Source organism: Mandrillus leucophaeus, unplaced genomic scaffold (assembly GCF_000951045.1).
Source record: "Mandrillus leucophaeus isolate KB7577 unplaced genomic scaffold, Mleu.le_1.0 Scaffold77, whole genome shotgun sequence".
NCBI classification, from domain to species: domain Eukaryota; kingdom Metazoa; phylum Chordata; class Mammalia; order Primates; family Cercopithecidae; genus Mandrillus; species Mandrillus leucophaeus.
The window spans coordinates 6,402,523-6,421,458 of record NW_012108363.1 but is presented as its reverse complement, the minus strand read 5'-3'; the positions used below and the strand labels follow the sequence as shown (position 1 = coordinate 6,421,458).

The following is an 18,936-nucleotide window of genomic DNA, read 5'->3' as shown; positions in this document are numbered from 1 at the left end:
GTTATGCTGCTGTGAAATAATGTGATTTCCATGAGCCTTCCTTAGCCGTTATTCCATTGTTAGCTTAGGTTATCTCTAACTGATACCTCACAGTTGTAGCACTGACATGAACAGCCTTCTCCCATTCTTTATACACACTGCAGAGCCCCTTTTGATTCTGTCCCAGATCCTCACTTCTCAACATTCTGGTGGTTTTTCCTTTTTTTTCTCCTTCAGTGTCTCTCCTGCTATTCTGAGAATCCCAGCCCCGTGTTGGTGCTCCTGTCTTACATGTCTTAGTACCTCAGTTAAGTTTGCAGGGCTGGGTGGCTTTGAGACTTGTTCACCCTGGCTTGCTCCCGACCGTCAGAAATCCAGAGAAGCCAGTCACAGTTCACACACCCCTCTCACCGCTGGTGCTCTGCCTGGGCAGTTGCTGTAACTTTCCACAAGCTAAGTCTCTACCTGCCAGCCCAGCAAGTAGTCTTAATGCGGCTTTCACATTCTCTGGAGTTCCACACCCGGACTTCCCTGCCGCCTTCCCTCTCTGTTCCCCGCCCTCTTCAATCTGGCCTTCACATGGTTTTGCCACATGGGTAGTTTGTATTAGTGAACTCAGATGCCACCATCGGGCACTGTCTGCTCTTATGCAGAAAAGAATGAAGTTCATTCTGCAGAACAAAAATATACCCACAGAGTGGCTCACTCCTGTAATCCTAGCGCTTTGGGAGGCCAAGGTAGAAGGATCACTTGAGCCCAGGAGTTTGAGATAACACAGTGGAACACCATCTTTATAGACAAATACAAAAATTAGCCAACGGTGGTGTGCATCTGTAGTCACAGCTTCTCAGGAGGCTGAGGTAAGAGAATCGCTTGAGCCCAGTAGGTTGAGGCTGCAGTGAGCCGTGATCATATCACTGCACTCCAGCTTGGGCGGGGTGGTGGGGGAACAGAGTGAGACCATCTCAAAAAAAAAAAAAAAAAACAGTAAATGCACCCACAGGGGAAGCAACCCTAGCAGTACCCTGCTGCATCCTGTTCATGTCAGATGAGAAATAGAGGCACAGAGAGAAGTGACTTTCTCACGGTCACACAGCTGCTCAGGCCCCCTTCTGCATACATTTTAAAAGGAGCAAAACAAGCCAAGCCAGCACTCAAGAAACTGTTAGAAGGGTTGGAATCAAGAATGTCAACCCACTCAGAGGGCAAATTCAGGAAGATTTTTTTAAAAAATTAAAGTCACCAGCAGCTCTTGGAAACCTTTACATTGTCCTTTCTGTGGAGAAAGAGGTGGATACTTTCACATTCACTACCTGTTCAAGTACTCATCAGATGCCTGTGTTGCGCCACACCCTGGGATACAGCAAGGAGCTAGGAGCAGCCCTTTCTCTCAGAAAGATCTAAATGCGGAAATGTTGTCAACAGATTCTGTTCAGCTCCTGTCTCTGCTGCTTAGCTGTGTGGCCTTAGCGAGCTGTCTAACCTCCCTGTGTCTCTGATTCCTCATCTGTAGAATAAGGTTATTGCAGAGAACTTGACTTGAGAAAATGATGCTTATTAATGCTCTGAGCACAGACTCAGGCCCATAGTAAGGGCTGAAGAAGTAGCTGCCATAGTAATACACTAAATTTCTGGTTGAAATTAGACTTCTATTTCCTGCCTTTATTTGAAGATGCATAGGTGTTTATAATATAATGTGCGTCTCTACCGGGTGTGTGTGTGTGTGTGTGTGTGTGTGTGTAGGACATATACAGACTTACGTTTTTGTTTTTAAACTTTTCCAGCGGATGTGATTAGTTTCTATGCTGTGCCCCCTTCTCATTCTAGGTGATGGGCTTTGGCCTCTACCTAATGGATGGAAATGTCAGTAACATTTACAAACTGGATGCCAAGAAGAGAATTAATCTTAGCAAAATTGATAAATTCTTTAAGGTCAGCAACTGGGGCTGGGGCTGGGCAGAGGGCTGAGGTTACCAGAGCTCAGATGTCTTTGGGGGAAAGGGATGAAATGAGCCAGGAAACTGTCAGGTTTTTTAAATTGAGCTGTAGCTCCAAAGATCCCAAGAGTAGGAAGAGGGAGAGAATAGAACAGCAGGGCCTCCAGCTGCCATCGATGGAGGCATTTATGCCCTAGAAGGCTGTTGCATGAAAGCCACACATAGTTCCAAGTTTCAGGATTCAGCTGGGATTTGGCTAGGAGGAGGCCCTGTGCTTCTTTTTGAATGCTGCTTTTTTTTTTTTTTCCTGAAGTCCCTTGTCACTTAAAGAGGTGCATCCCGGAAGACAGCACCTGCTCTAATTTCCAGTATAAATCAGAGCTCGCAGAAGTAGAATGATTTAAGACTGGATTTTAAATTGGTTCACATTTGTAAAGTCACAGGCTCTCACCTGGGGCACCAGGGGCCACCTCCGCTTGCTCTTACCTCTGGATAGAATGCCTCAGCAACATCCGTCATCTCCTCACTCTATTTCAGTGCCTCTGAGAGTTGATCTTTTGGCTCCAGATCTTTAAAAATTTGCAGTTAAACTAAGCCTCTTAGAATTTTGCAGAGGAATCTTACACTTTGGAATTAACTTCCCATGTTCTCGATTTATTCTAGCATTGGGCACTGTGGGCTTGGAGCAAGCCTGAGAGGTCAGATGTGGGAAAGCCTAGATTAATATTCACAGCAAAATTCTTTAGTGGTGTGACATGCAGGGCACTAGGTTGGGCCTGAGTCCCACTGAATCTTCAAGGTTAAGGAAAAGGAACATAAGTCACTAAGAGGAATCCTGTGCCTTGGCTTTGCTTGTTTTCAAGGGTGGAACTTTTACTTTTCTCTAGAGTTGCCCCAAATGAAAATAGGGCTCATTTTGGGAGACCCTTGCAAAATCTTTCCTAAGTCAGCATGAATGAGATGAGGGTCGAAGAAAGAGAATACAACCCCTCCCTTGGCAGGCCTGGGTCTAAGTCTGCCTCTGCCACTTAATAGCTGCATGACTTTGGGAAAGTCGCTAAATCTTTTTTAACTCTGAAACTGAGTTCCAAGTCTGGAAAATGTGAATACCAAGGGTATGGGCTCTGTAGGGTTCCCTGAGGATTCAGTTGGGTTACAATAGATGACTCAGAGCCCTGGGTTGTATAATCCTGGCTTCTTGACTTCTAGCTGGTCTGACGTTGTGAAAAATCACTTAAGCTGTTTAAGCTTCGGTTTCTTCTCTGAAATGGGAATGATAATAGTACAGGCTTCACAGCACTCTTGTATGGCTTGAGATACTGTTTTTAAAGTGCTTGTCGTAGTACCTAGTGCGTGAGAAGCACACGATAAATACCAGCCTCCCTGCCATTTGCCTTGGTTTTTGGTCTGGAATTGTCTGCCCTCTGGTGTTAGGTATTACTATGATTTTAATTGCTTTGAAAGTACAGACTTTCTCAGGAAGACTAACAGCACTCAGACACCTGCTTCTAGCCCAGAATTCATAGCAGCAAGGATGCTTTAAGCCAGGGAAGATTGGAGCGGAAAGGACCCTGCACTGGACAGCCGTCCATCCAGTCCTTGGCCTTCACCCATGCTGTTGGCTGAGTGACCTTGGACAAGTCACTTTGCCTCTCTGGGCTCCATTGCCTAGAACATAGGGTTGGTTGGAGGCAGGGGAGGACCTATACATGAATAGGGTTCCTTTTGGCTTCAGAGTCACATGGTAGCATCATTGGAAGCAGAAACTAGGGGTCGGCCCCCAGGCATACACAGAGGCGTGCCTCCCCCGGTGGGGTGGCAGCGAAGGCGGCCGCCCCAGCCCCTCCTCAGCATCTCACGAGCTGTGTTTGCTTCCTTTGCAGCAGCTGCAGGTGGTGCCCCTTTTCGGCGACATGCAGATAGAGCTGGCCAGATACATTAAGACCAGTGCTCACTATGAAGAGAACAAGTCCAAGTGAGTGCCTGCCGTAATGTCTCTCGGCTCCCGCAAGGATGCCCAGCCCGGGCAGGGAGCCGAGGGGCCACTTCAGCCCCTCCTCCCTCCCCAGAGTCCTGGGCAGGTGGATTCCATCAGAATACAGGCGCCGGCCGGAGGGGAGCCGCGAGGGTGCTCTGAGCCCTTTTGTATCCGCCCTTTGCTGCCAGGTTCAAAAGGGCTCAGAGCACAGCCACGCCCCTTGTCCAGCCCAGCAGTGACTCGCACGTCCTTGCAGCAGGACAGCAGGAGTCCACCTCCTCCTCTGGAGGAGTGGCCAGCCCTCAGTGGTCCGGTGAGGGGAGGTGGCGTTGTTCCTCCTCATGCTGATTCTCTCAGGTTAGATGACCGTGTGCTCAGTCCATCGTGGAGTCGTGAATTGGGTGGGCAGCCTCACCTTCAGCCACTTGATAAACCACAATTCTAGGTCATCTATGCAAAGGCCTGGGGTGTCAATGCCTCACTGAAGTTGGGGGGCTCCAACCTCGGCTGCCCCTTTGGTCTCTCAGGCTGTTAGGGAGGTTCCTTCTGTGTGCTTCGCGCCCAGAGTTGTGGCTTTTCCACACAGAGGGGAACCAGCTGCCCTTTAGTCAAGGGTGAGTGTATTGGCATCTTAAAAAGATAGAAATGGAGTGTCCTTGAACTGCATCTGCCTGGAGCCTCTGCAAATGAGTGTCCGAAGGAAGCTCGCGTAGTCGCTTCATCTCCCTCTGGCTGCCAGCGCGTGAGGGGGTTTGCAGGAAAAGCAGGGAATGGGGAATGCTGAACTCATTCCTCACTTTTCCCTGCCTGACTTCTCGACCCGCTGAAGCTGGCTGGGAGCAGAGACTGGGGGAGTGACGGGGGCGGGGTGTGAGGGGCCGGGTGCTCCCCTGTCCACAGGTAACTCTGAGTGATACTGAAGGGAGGCCTGAGGAAGGCTGTCACTGTTCTGCCGTTCTTATGAGGGGTATGTCAGGGCTCCTTCTGAAATACTAAATTCTCCCTAGAATCTTTTTTCTGCCTTGTCTGGTGCTTGTGCTTCGTCTGTCTGCTGGGTCATCAGCACCTGAGGGTAGAAGGGGGGGGGCGGTGGTGGTTTTTCTCTTGGGCATGGAGAGTGAAGATGTTCATTCATTCATTTCCTCTCTGACTTAGGATGGTTTTCCTAATGACATCTTTTCACAAGGAGTGGAAAAGAGGCAGAGGGAAAGAGGAAAGAGAGTGGAGAGAGAAGGAGAGAAGGGGGTGAAAGGTAGAGGGGGTGGGTGGAGGGAGGGGCCACCCCCATGTCTCAGAGTGACCCTGGCTTCCCCCACCACATGTGCTTCCATGTTGCCAGGGCACTGTTGGAAAAGAGGCACAGTCACATTCAGATTTCCGCAATCTCAGCCCAAAGGCCCCCCAAAGCCAGCTTCAGCTGCAGAGTGTGCTGTCAGAGTGGATAGGCTGGTTTTGGAGGTTGCCCACCTTGCTTTTTCTGTGCTTGGATTCCACCCCTTTGTAGCCCTAGAGACGCTGTCTTCCCTCCCTTCTCACATTACTGGTAAGTATTATGGACCAGGTATCTGGAAAGGCCTGCAGTTGGGTCCTAGATGAGGCCAGCCCCAAGGAGGAGGAGGAGGAGGAAGGACTGTTCCACTAGGCCTGAAGCTCGCACAGTGTTGGACTTAGCAGGCTCTCTTGCTGAGGCGGCTGGGATACCATTTGGTGTTACCCAGGGGAGTTGGCCATGTGGGCTGAGCACCAGGAGCAGCTAATGCCTGTCCCACCCAGGCACCTGAGGCTGGGACCCTCTCCGACCCCGTAATTTTCTACCCAGGTGGACGTGTACCCAGAGCAGCATCAGCCCCCAGTACAATATCTGTGAGCAGATGGTTCAGATCCGGGATGACCACATCCGCTTCATTTCCGAGCTTGCTCGCTACAGCAACAGTGAGGTGAGCACACAGGCTGCTGGGAAGCAGGCCCATGGGCCCAGGGCCGGAAGGGGTAAGGAGCAGCCAGGAAAGACCGTGGATCCACGAAACACTGGAGAGTAGGAAGGAGGGAGGCAGGAGGGAAAAGTGGCCAACAGCAGGGGTTTTAGAGCCAAGCAGACTGGGGTGAATTCCAGTGGTGCTGCTTCCCTTTGCAAGTTATTCAACATCTCTCTGCTTCAGTTTCCTCATCTGTGAAATGAAGGTGATAACAGTATCTATCCTGAAAGGTTCATTGAGAGGATTAAAAGATATGGCAGATAATAAAGGCATGGTGATGGTTAGTTCTGCCTGTACATGGTAAGTGATGCAAACCATCGCCACGCTGGATGGCAAGAAAACAGAACACGCATACTCATAACATTACCTAAATGTTTTTAAACTACACAGCAATAAATTATCATTGTAAAAAAAATCATTAATATACTTAAGAGCAGATGAAGGTCATAAAAATCTCCACTAATACCAATAATTACATTTCACTTAATTTTTCCTTTTTTAAAAACTTTTTTTTTTTTTAATGGAGACATGATCAGTGCACAAACCTCAGGAAAGAACACAAACAAGCAAAAGGAGAGAAAATCACATAAAATCCTACCATCCCAGAACCAACGAAGACTGGTATTTGGATGTATGTATTCTTCTGGTTCTCATCCCATACATACCCTCCTAACACATGAATATGCTGTTTGAAAAACACTGATCCTCTGACTCAGATTCCTTTATTACATAGCACTCGTGGGTGACTGTGCACTGACCCACGTATGCTCACTGCTTCCACCATGTGGCTAACAGCCATGGTGACTCTGCTTTACAAACCCCAACTCAGGAAATGCCTTTGATCACAGAGCAACGTACCTGAAATGGGGACAGTCTGACAAATGCAAGGAGTTGTGGCCATTATACCATGACTTGTAGTCATTAGACTTGTGGCCCACAGGGACCAAGGTCAAGCCCAGACCTTTAGCTTTCTAAACTTATGTACCAATCAATTGAACTGAAGTTACAGGAATAACTTATTTTGAGTGCTAGAGCTCTTTAAAAAAATTTTTTTAATATGTTATTTCTTTTTTAAAAATAGAGGCAGGATCTCGTTATGTTGCCCGGGCTGGTCTTGTACTCCTGGACTCAAATGATTCTCCTGCCTCAGCCTCCCCAGGTGCTGGGATTACAGGCATGAGCCACCGCCCCCCGCCAGAGCTCTTAATTCCTACTTACATTTTGGTGTGGTCTAAGCATGAGTCTGGCCAAAGATATTTTTTTAAATTCTATGCTCTATACATGTTGATTCTCATTATTCACAGGAGTTCTGTAAAGTGGTCATGAACTCTGAAGTAGCAAATACTAAATTATTGCCCCAAGAAGAAATCAGAGTTACAGCTCTGTGAGCCTCTGGTCACAACATTTTCATCAACTGATCGTTATATAACCTTGTTTTATACGTGCTTCTGTTTGAAGACACTTGATGTGATCTCTACTGTTGATTCATTAGCTGATGACCAACAGCACGATAACTCATGCCTGAACAAAGCTGATCTAGAACATGTATTTTTTTTTCCATAAGGCATGTTACAGCTTTCTTGCACAGAGGAACACTATATAGCGCATTAGCTCTAAGCTTGGGGGCCATTTTAAATTGAGTTAAAAGCACAAAAATACAGAAAACATGGCACTAAGTAGACTTCAAAAAAGACACTTGTTTACCGTATGAGAGCTGAAACAAGGCAGAGTCACTTTGTCTGACTTCAGCTGGGAGTGGGTGCACGTCTGCAAATGACTGAGAAATCACCATGAGTGTTGATTTTGGGGTTACAAATAAATTTTAACCAGTAAGAGAATTCACAAATACAGAATCCGCCAATAAGGAGGACTGGCTGTATGTGTATATGTGTGTATGTACATATACACACACACGGAGTATGTTTGCGCATACGTACATATTCTGTATCATTGTGGAATATTATATAGATGTTTATCCACTGCCTTTCAATCTGTGAGTCATGTCTGATGAGTTGTGAAATCAACTTAGTGTTTGTGATTAGCGTTTTTATATAAGTATAGAATAGAAAATCAGAAGGAATCCCATATATTAAGAGTAAGATTGCTTTGTAAAAAATATTGTTGAGGCTCTGTGTGACGGCTCACGTCTGTAATCCCAGCACTTTGAGAGGTTGAAGCAGGAGGATTCCTTGAACCCAGGAGACCAGCCTGGGCAACACAGTGAGACCCTGTCTCTAAAAGAAAAAAAAAAGCAAAAAAATTGTTGCATACATATATTTAATATCTGTATGTAGATATATGTTCATGAGTTACCATATAGTGTGCACTTCCTACAGTGAATGCAGTCAGAGTTTGAAAATTGCTGCCCTGTAATACTCCAGGGTGGTTATGAGTGGGGCTCTGGCATCACCACCTGAACCCAAACCTTCAGTGATTTATAAACCACGTGGGCTTCAGCAAGACACTTGTCTGAGCCTCAGTTTCTCTGTCAAGGGGATGTAATAATAGCACTTCCCTGCAGTGTTCTTGGGGGAATCAATCAGATAACATATAAAAGTGTCAGGCACATAGACCGTGAGTATGACACTTGATGCTCCCCAGGTGGTGACGGGCTCAGGGCTGGACAGCCAGAAGTCAGACGAGGAGTATCGCGAGCTCTTTGACTTAGCCCTGCGGGGTCTGCAGCTTCTATCCAAGTGGAGCGCCCACGTCATGGAGGTGGTAGGTGTCTCTGGGTAGAGGGCCTCACACTGACCTCTCTTTCTTTGAAATCTGCCTCCATCTCCCCCTAGCGCTCTCTTTTTAACAGATTTATGGAGTTACAATTCACATGCCATACCATTCACCCATTTAAAGTGTAAGTTCGTCGGTTTTTAGTATATCCGCAGAGTTGTATAGCCACAGTCAAATTTAGAACATTTTCATCATTTCAAAAAGAAGCCCTGTGTTATCTCCCCTCCCATCTCCCTAACCCTAAGCAATCTGCTTTCTACCTCTATAGGTTTCCCTATTCTGGATGTTTCACATAAATAAAATCGTATGATACGTGGCCTTTTGTGTCAGGCTTCTTTTATTTTGCATACTTTCAAGGTTTTTCATGTTGTAGCATGAATTAGTACTTTATTCCTTTTTTTCAGCTGAGTAATATTCCATTGCATGGATCCTCCACATTCTGTTTGTCCGTTCATCAGTTGATGGACATTTGGTTTGTTTCCACTCTCCCCAGTATTCTTGGAAGCTGGTTCATCCCACAGACAAGTTCTGCAACAAGGACTGTCCTGGCACTGCAGAAGAATATGAGAGAGCCACGCGCTACAATTACACCAGTGAGGAAAAATTTGCCTTCGTTGAGGTAGGTGAGACTCCCTGCATCTCCCTCTGTCCCTGAGGCTGTAGCTCATGATGGTTCCTGCGTAGTTCTGAGCAAGAAAACAACATTGGTTGCCCCAATTTGCATGCTCTTCCCTGTCCTCCCATCTAAATTAATTTGTCAGAAGTTGTTCTGTTACTCAGGATTGATTAGAAACTCATTCTGTTCTTAAAAATCCAAAGAAAAACATCCATTCCACTGGAAAAATGGGCACAAAGAAACCAATAGAAGAAACAAACACAAATGGCTAAAAGAGGTATGAAAAATGCCCAAAGTTATCAGTGGTCAAAGAGCTACAGATTGGAATAAGATGGGATACAGTGTTTACCATCAAGATAGCAGAGATTTGACAGCTGGGTGATGCCTGTTGCAAGTTAAATTGCAGGAAATAGACATTCTCATGTCTTTAGTGATCAGTCTACATTTTACAGGCTTTCTGTGAGAGCAATCTGATTATATGTACTCTCGTTTTTAATGTGCATACCCTTTGGCCAAGTTCTTCTTCTGGGAATATATCCCAAGGAAATAAGCCAACTGTGCAGAGATATATGTACATGGATATTTATCACAGTGTTGTTTATAATACCGAAATATATGGAACAACTTAAATGTTCTTCAATGTGGAACCAGGTAAATAAGTTAAGACTCAGGTATATCGTTGCATACTGTGCAGTCTCTAAAAAAGATATACCATGGCTCACGCCTGTAATCCCAGCACTTTGGGAGGCTAAGAGGGGTCGATCAGTTGAGGTCAGGAGTTCAAGACCAGCGTGACCAACATGGTGAAACCCCATCTCTACTAAAAATACAAAAACAATTTAGCCAGGCGTAGTGGTACACACCTGTAATCCCAGCTACTCGGGAGGCTGAGGCAGGGGAATCACTTGAACCCGGGAAGTGGAAGCTGTAGTGAGCCAAGATTGTGCCACTGCACTCCAGCCTTGGTGACAGAGTGAGACTCTGTCTCAAAAAAAAAGATATACCTACGTGGAAGGCTACGCTCAGCATATTGTTAAGTTAAAAAAGAAATAGTTAAAGAACAGCATGTCTGTAGTTTTCATGCATACAGGGAAGAAGCAAAAATATATTTAGAAATAAAGATGCATATACACATAAATGTGGATATTTTTAAGTATGTAAAGAAATATGTAATATATCTAAATACATATTATCAACATATAAAAAATAAAACTCCAAATATAGACATTTAGACCAAAAACAGAACAACATATAAAATGATTCCACTTATTCCAAAATATAATATACTTTTATATATTTGTGGAAAACTGAAGGACATAAATATTTATGTGTATACCAAACCATGAACAGTAGTAATTTCTGGAAACAGGACTGTCTGATTTATACCTTTTTGTATTGTATTTTGTTTGATTACAAAATGATGTTTCTATTTGGGAGGAAAACTCTTTTACACTAGGTTGTGAGTGACAGCTATTTCTTTGAGGACCATTTGAAACCTACAGGAGACGAATCTAGAAATCAGAGACCTGGATCCCAGCCCTGGGCCCTCTGGTCACTTCAGCTCTCAGCGCCTCAGATTCCTTATCTGTAAAATGGAGCTAATCATTTCTCCCCTGCCCCATCCCAGGGTTATTATGGAGAATCAAACAATAATTGTCAAGTAAGATAATGAATGTAGATGAGCTCTGAAAACTTACAGGGTCATACAAATGTAAGAGGTTAGAGTCGTTGTCTCTCCAAGTTCACTTTAAAGGACTGAAGCTCAGTGGCATAATTTCAGAAAGGAGAAAAATCATAATCACACTTTACATTGTCCTGAGTGGCCCCAGACCCCTTGGCACTTCCATTACTAACTGGCAACCTGGAAGAAAGTTTTGCAGTCATCTCTACAAAGTCATCCTGAAGCCTATTTAAAGTGAGACAGTCAGAGGGTAAATGCAACTTTATAAAACTATTTTTGCTCTTATTTCCTTAATAAAAGGGATGCATATGCACTGTAAGTGATTTAGAAGATGCTACCCCAACCCCACTTCTACCTTCACCTTCCAAGCATATCATCATCCAAGCACAACCACCAAGAACATGTCACTCGATTTCCTTCTAGTCATTACTTTGCTATACATTGAGAGGTTTTATCATTTTTACCTCATTAATAAAAACATGTTTAAAAAAATTAAAAAGAAAAGTAGTTCAGTGTGGCCTTTAAAAATAAAACAAAGTGAGAGTAGTAACCTGCCTGCCCCATGCCTTTCCAATCTGAGTCCCCAAATAGGAAACACCATTCAACTTGTTAAGCGATTCCTTGTAGTATTTGTCTCCCTAGTTCTAACGAGACTATTTCTTGGTTTTTCAATTTATGACATTTTGTATTGATTTTCTACTTTGGGAAATGAGGATATAGCTCTCTCCTTCCTACCTCCCGTCCCTGCAACACACCTGGTTTCCTTCCCCCATCTTCCCATCTTGGTAATTTTACACTTTTTGGTAAAAATCAATAGTTACCTTATTATTATTATAACCAAGTAACTGTTGTCCATCACTGAGCCACATGATCTAATGTGAATACCTTTATTTTCTTGCACAACTTTTTGTTCTTCATAGAATTAGCAATACTTTATTTTTTGTTTTGTTTTCTATGAGTCTATCAAAAAGGCAACCTCAAACATACCAACAAAATGTAAAACTCCTTACAAAATGGTCCATCACCATCATCATTTGATGAGTTTTGGTATTATTCTTTTTTTCTTGGAGCCATTCTTCCACAAGCCCTCTTCTTTCCAATCTGCATGGGTTTGTCTCTAGACCAGCCCAGCCACTGATCAAAGAGTCTCCTATTATGTATTATCTTGAGAATTCCCTTTACCTCTGTCCTGTCTTGGATCCCATTCATATATCTTCCTCTGTGAAGTATTGAGATCTTTTGCCCATTTTTTAAAAATCGGGTTTCTGTCTTCCTATTACTGAATTGTGAGAATTTGTTCCATATTTTAGATTACAAGTCTTTAGTCAAGTATATATCGCAAATATTTTTTCTCATTAGTGACTTTGCCTTTTCATTTTTGTAAGGGTGCCTTTTGAAGAGCAGCTGTTTTACATTTTGATGAAGTTCAGTTTATCAGTTATTTGGTGGTTTGTGATTTGGGGGTTTCAGCTAAGAAATCTTTGCCTTGTCTAGAGTTGCAAAGATTTTTCCCTTAGATCCAACAGGCCTGCCCACTCTTCTGTGTTTGGAGTTAGTCTGAGACATCTTCATTATCTACTCCTTCCTTTGTCCTGATGTCTCCTAGTTACATCTGTAGCCAGGAGCCCAGATTCTGTTATGATCTAACAGTCCTCTAATGCTTCTGTCCCATTATTTCTCTGCACCAAAACTTATCGCCAACAAAATTGTTGTACTGTTGGTGCCACTGAAAACCATCACCTCCTGAGTTGTTTTCATACCAGTTCTATCTAAAAATGTTCTTTTTCTTCCTTTAAGTTTTAGAGGGAAAAAAAACAGGCTTAGGATCTAAGCTCATTCGTTCATTTATTTGTTCCTTTTCAACAAAAAATGTGTTTGCCCACCATGAGCCCAGACACTGGCAGTTGGGTGTGCACAACATAGCTGGGCCTTGTCCTATGTGTTTCCAGTCTGGTGTAGAAGGTGGAACATGCCAGTATGGGTGTGATCTGTGTGGCAGTCATGAGGTGGACGATCTGCCACATGTCTTTGCCTCTGAATTCTGAATCAATTGAGAAATTAATGTTAGAGGCCAGTGGAGTCGAAGGCTCAGACTTACTGCTGGTAAAGCTGAACTAGATAATATGGTTTTCACCCAACGCCACACCAGTCTTCCTATGCCTCCTACATCTCATTAAACTTGCCACTGGGTAATAGGCAAAGCAGCTGCGTAGATACACGCTTCCCTTCCTCGGGGTGGGCAGGGGATGGTCGTGCAAGAAGTGGCCAGAAACCTAGAAGGGAGGCCACATACTTGCAGGCAGGCAGGTCCCAAAAGAGCGAGCCAAGGTCAAGCCAGGCTCCTCTCATCACACACGCCTGAATCCCAATCTCTCCAAACAGATCAGTGAGTTAGGGTAAGGAGAAGGGAAATAGAGGAGTAGAGGCATTCTCCCCCATGACTTCTGCAGGAGAAATTTTGATCTTATCAACTCAAGCAGTAACTGGCCCAATGGTTTAAAAAACAAAGGTTGTAAAAATTCTTTAGAAAAGTTTATGTTAAAAAAGTTCTATTTGATGTGGTCTGTGGGTGCCTGGTCTATGGAGGGGCCTTCAAAAGCAGGGCACTTCTCAAAATGCTCAAATGGTAGCCCATGGGCCAGCTGCCATTTGTCAGCAGTGAGCAACAAAATCAAGAGCTCATGCCAGGATGAAAATCAGTTGCATTGCAAAGAATGCTGTTAGTTGAGCTGACATTTTTGTTTTGTAGCAAGACTTTCTCAATGAATGAAGCTAAGTGCTGATGTACGTACATTCTGGCACACGTCTCCTACCTAGTCATGCACTGGCACTTTGAGTAGCACTGGCCTTATGCCTCTGGATATCATTCCCCGCCTCCCCTGGCGAGGTGATGATGGGTAGTAGAGAGCTGAGGTGCTGGACATGGTGAACCTGACCCTTGGCCTGTTCCTGCCCAGGTGATCGCCATGATCAAAGGCCTGCAGGTGCTCATGGGCAGGATGGAGAGCGTCTTCAACCAGGCCATCAGGAACACCATATACGCGGCATTGCAGGACTTCGCCCAGGTGACGCTGCGTGAGCCCCTGCGGCAGGCGGTACGGAAGAAGAAGAACGTCCTCATCAGGTGGGTTTTCAGATACCTTCAGGAGCATATCAGACATAAGTATGCCAGATACCCTTCAGAGAGGATGTCCTGGCTCAGCCACTGAACACACACGGGTTCTTCCAGCAAGCTCTAGAGGGTTCTTTAGGAGATTGGGCATTTGGGATGAATTAAGCTTTCATCTCTGGAAGTCCATATCCACTGCTATCTAGCTGTGTGAACTTGGTAAAGTTACTGACCTTCTCCAAACCTCAGTTTTCCCCATTGTAAAATGGGGATTATAATGCCACCTGCTGCCTGTTGGGATGATGAAATGAGATGGTCCACAGATAGACCTAAGCACATGTAGCATGGAGTAGGTATGCAGTACATCTAAGCTGTTATGAAAACTAAGCACACACAGATTTCATAAGACCAATGAGACTCCCGGATAACCAGAAAGGAAAAATAGACATCTTGCCTCACACAAGTTCTGTCTCACTTGATGGGCTCAGAGCTGAGTTCTCAGACATCCCTTGGACATCAGAACCATGTAGGACACTTGTTTAAGCACAGATTCCTGGACCGTACCTTAAATCTGTTAAACCAGAGTTTTGGACTGAGGGCAGAAATGAGCATGCTTTACAAGCACCCCAAGAATTCAAATGTGGGTGGTCCTGGGATACCATGGCCCCTAGACACACAAGCTTGTAGTGCCTTTTTCCCATGGTGAAACCTGGTCTGAATCTTAGTTCTTCCTTCCCCAGTGTCCTACAGGCAATTCGAAAGACCATCTGTGACTGGGAGGGAGGGCGAGAGCCCCCCAATGACCCATGCTTGAGAGGGGAGAAAGACCCCAAAGGTGGATTTGACATCAAGGTGCCCCGGCGTGCTGTGGGGCCGTCCAGCACACAGGTAAGCGGCTCCAGGCACAGGCCAGCTGCGTTGACTCAGAGGCCAGCCGAGCTATGGTAGATCATCATGGTTGGCCATGGGCAGTGGGACTGGGAGCCATCGGTCAGGAGGGGCAGGGTTGAGAGGCTGCTCTGGTCTTATTCTGCCATCTTGTTTTGATATAGGAAGGAGGACCACTGGCTTAAGATTCAGGAGACCTGGATTCTAGTCCTAGATACCTGTGTGACCTCGGGCGCGTTACAGATCTCTCTGTGCCTCAGTTGTTTAAACTAGCTAATGGGGATAATACCACATCCACCTTGCCTGGCTATCTTCTAGTCCTGTGAAGTATAGATTCCAAAGTGCAGGAGGAGGTTAAAGTGGAATCTATACGCATCTATCCTGTCCCTCTTTAATAAGCCCTGGCCCTTTCCCCTAAAAGTTCTGCCTCTGACTTGCTGTGTGATCTTGGGCAAGCACCTTGAGCTCTCTGAGCTCTGACTATCTTCTCTGCAAAATGAAAACTTTGAATGAGATTGTGTTACTAACAAAATATCCCTTAGTTCCACATCCTTCCAAAAGTGCAAGTGTTGAAAGCCCTTGTCCCCTTAGAGGAAGTCCAGTATTTGGAAACACTCAGAGTTGCCAGCCAGAGCTTCTACGCAAGAGGTCGCCCGTGGCTTATCCAGAGCAGTCATAACATTACAGAAAAAAAGTAATAATCTGAGTATCTCCGTTAAGTCCCTGCTACCTACTTAAGGCTAGGTAGTTTCTGGTGGTATTTTTGATGTGCTGGAAAAAGCAGATGGTTCTCATTGCGGGTTTAAGGGTCTCAGAGGCCTCACTTACCATGACCTTTAAGCCTCTCTCTGCTCTCAGTCACCCGAGATGGACCATCCGAGGCCCACCCCCTGACCCTTCTCCCTGTGTGTGTGTCTGTGTCTGTGCTGGGGGCTGGGGCAGGGGAGAGGTGGGTTCTCGGCAGGGTCGTCTTAACTCCCCTTGGCTTGACAACCCTCTGCCAGTTTGCACCAATCTCACCGGCTGGTTGTAGAACGCCCCGAGGAAGCGTCTGCAAATAGTTCTGTGTAGTATCAAGGATTGAGGTCCGGGGGACACTGAGCAGGGCTTTCAGGTGTTTCTGTAAGTTTTAAGACATGAGTGAGCAGGAGACAGACAAGGCACAAAAGACACTGGAAAGGAGGAGAAGAGGGCTTAACAGGCAGAGAGAAAAGGAGAGGTGAGGAAGGGAGGATTTGTGTAGATGATGTGAGAGGGGTGGGTCACCAGCAGTAAATCCCCCCTCACCCCCAGCCTCCACCAGGTCATGCCAGGGTGGCACAGACGTGGAATAGACTCCTAGACAACCAGAGCTGGGAGAGCTCTTAGAGAAACCTAGGCCCTCCCCGTAACTTGCAGATGGGGAAACTGAGGTCTAGAGAGGGGAAGTGACTTGTCCAAGTCACAAGGTGAGTCCCAGGTGGAGGTGGGACAAGAACCCAGGTCTCCTGACACCCACCCAGGGCTCTGGTACGGTCTGCAGGACACAGTAGACATGGGCACCTTGCATAGTTGGGATAGAGACTGGTTTGGTGAATTAAATGCTCTGTTAAGTAAAAGTACATGGGAAAAGAGTTCACCCTCTTATGGGTGAAACCAGTTTTGAGACAGTTAGAGTTGGACATCAATCAGACAGCATCCACAACAGATTAGACTTGGATTCTTCCTTTGAGGACTTGAGAGGCCGTCTTGAGAAGAGTGCTTCTCGGCTCTTAGGGATGATGAGACGGGCCCCCCAACAGGCCTGCAGATGGGGGACTGTCTGAGGCACTGACGGCCACCATGGCTGCTTTCCCACAAAGGAAGCCCTGTGGCAGGGATGGTGGGTCACGTTTCTGTGGCTGCCCTGCCCGCATCAGTGCCAGGCATGTGGTGGGGAAGATCCCAGGGAAGCTCCAGAGGCAGCGAAGACGAACGTGGTTGCTGGGAGGTTGGAGTGTCTCAGAGGTAGCCCCCGGCAGTCGCGGCGGCTTTCCCACCGTATACAATACCTCTTGCTTTTCTCTCTCTCTCTCTCTCTCTCTTTCTCTCTCTCCCTCTTCCCTGTCTCTCCTGCCCTCCCGTTCCCTCTTCCTTCTCTCCTATCTGTGTCTTAGGCCTGCCAGTGGTCCCCGAGGGCTTTGTTTCACCCCACTGGTGGCACACAGGGCCGAAGAGGCTGCCGATCCCTGGTATCACACCGCCTGGCTGGGTGGTTTGGGTACCCTTCTCGAGGAGGCAGCAGGAATGGACTAGCCTGGCTCCTCAAGGCCCCTTCCAGCCCTAAGATTCACAGACAAATGATGTGGAGAGATCTAGATTAGCAAAGAGAACCACCCCACCGCACTTGCATCCTTTGCACTTAAGGCACCCTGTAAGCGGGAGTTAATTGTCTAGTAGCCTCCTGTGTAAGTACCAATGTTAACCCGCCTTCCACCCCGGACTTCAGCAGGCTGTGCAGTGCAGCTGATGCCACCAAGGGGGCGCCATTGCTCAGCCACGGGGTCAAAACGCTGAGGATCAGGAACAGGTGTGGGAGGGGGTTCGTTCTGATCTTATCCCATTTCTCAGTTCCTCAGAATGTTAGTCCTGAAAGGGACTGGTGTGAGAAGGCATCTGGTCCAACCCCCTCATGTTACATGAGACAACTGAGGCCCAGAGTGGGGGCTTTGTTGCCTAAGGTCACACAGCAAATCAGCAGCAGTGCCTGGCCTTGAACCCCGGTCTTTTGACTCCCAGTCCAGTGCTCTGCCCGTGGCATCTGTGTCCCTCTGGGAAAACAGGGAGTGACTCCAGGGTGACACGTAATGAGGTTCTCCTCTGATATACACACCCTTGGCCAAGCAGAGCAGGGAGCCACCTGCTGTGGCCAGGTCCACCGGCCCAGGGATGCCACGGGGCCCGGGTTGGCCATGAAGCTTTTCACAGTTCCACATTTACTTCTCAAACCCTAAACTGGTGCTTCCTTAGGACAATGCTTTTTAAGAGCAGACATCTGCAGACAAGAATAAATACATAAATACAACACGAAGCAACCTTTTCCCCTGGGGTAGAGAGCCAGCTTCTGACCTTCTCATCTTGCCTTCTTTTTCAAGCTGTACATGGTGCGGACCATGCTTGAATCGCTCATTGCAGACAAAAGCGGCTCCAAGAAGACCCTGAGGAGCAGCCTCGACGGACCCATTGTCCTCGCCATAGAGGACTTTCACAAACAGTCCTTCTTCTTCACACACCTGCTCAACATCAGTGGTGAGCTGCATCCCATCCCTGCTAAGGCATGGAGGGAGGGGACGAAGGGCTCAGAGCCACTAAGACCACCAAGCCAGGCATGGCAAAGGGACGTGATCGTTGACCCTAAGGACGTGATCGTTGATATCACCGCCAAGGAAAACACACACACTTTCCAGTGGGCTTTTGGAACTAGGAAAGGCCAGGTTCAACTCAGCTATTCTGACCTAGCTGAATGTGTCCGGGAGATACCTGTGGCTAATCTGTCATAAAGTCCTTAGTAGAGAGGGATCAAAAACAAGAATATGCACATACAGACACATGGATGCTAGACTTGCTACTCAGCGGCAGCCGAGCGCTAAGTAGTACTTGCTGCTGCCAGCAGGGGAGGCTCTCGAGCTGCATCCCAGTCCTGTGTTCTTCACATTTCTTCTCCTTTTAGTAAGATGTATGTCTAGGGCAGAGGAAGAGTAGTATCTCAGGGACGTGAGTCTTCGTATGTCTGCTGGGATTGAAAAGAGTGATGACTGTAACAAACAGTACATTCTTCTGTATTAGAGAGTAGCCTGGGAAGGGCCTTCAAGGCCTCTAAACTGTATGGGATCTAAGAATTAACACACACAAGAAGTCAAGGAGCCACAATCCAATTGAAAGTGGGCACTTGGGGGCCTGTCTTGACACTGACACTGTATTTGTGTAATGAACATACTTTTGTTTTGTTTTGTTTTGTTTTGTTTTGTTTTTTGAGACGGAGTCTTGCTCTGTTGCCCAGGTTGGAGTGCAGTGGCACTAT

At 46.3% G+C, this 18,936-nt stretch overlaps 1 protein-coding gene across 3 annotated transcripts in view; it reads left to right on the top strand.

The window, feature by feature from the left end:
• Nucleotides 1–18,936, top strand: part of CYFIP2 (cytoplasmic FMR1 interacting protein 2) — a 133,328-nt gene that overhangs the window by 39,873 nt on the left and 74,519 nt on the right. For 2 of the 3 annotated variants that reach the window (XM_011966704.1, XM_011966705.1), the window contains 8 exons: nt 1,807–1,911; nt 3,800–3,891; nt 5,714–5,831; nt 8,472–8,591; nt 9,097–9,222; nt 13,858–14,024; nt 14,750–14,897; nt 18,011–18,164. In XM_011966704.1, coding sequence (XP_011822094.1) covers nt 1,807–1,911; nt 3,800–3,891; nt 5,714–5,831; nt 8,472–8,591; nt 9,097–9,222; nt 13,858–14,024; nt 14,750–14,897; nt 18,011–18,164 — 1,030 coding nt within the window. Of the gene's footprint in view, nt 1–1,806; nt 1,912–3,799; nt 3,892–5,713; nt 5,832–8,471; nt 8,592–9,096; nt 9,223–13,857; nt 14,025–14,749; nt 14,898–17,032; nt 17,108–18,010; nt 18,165–18,936 lie in introns of all 3 variants that reach the window. The other variant, XM_011966703.1, reaches the window with a different exon arrangement.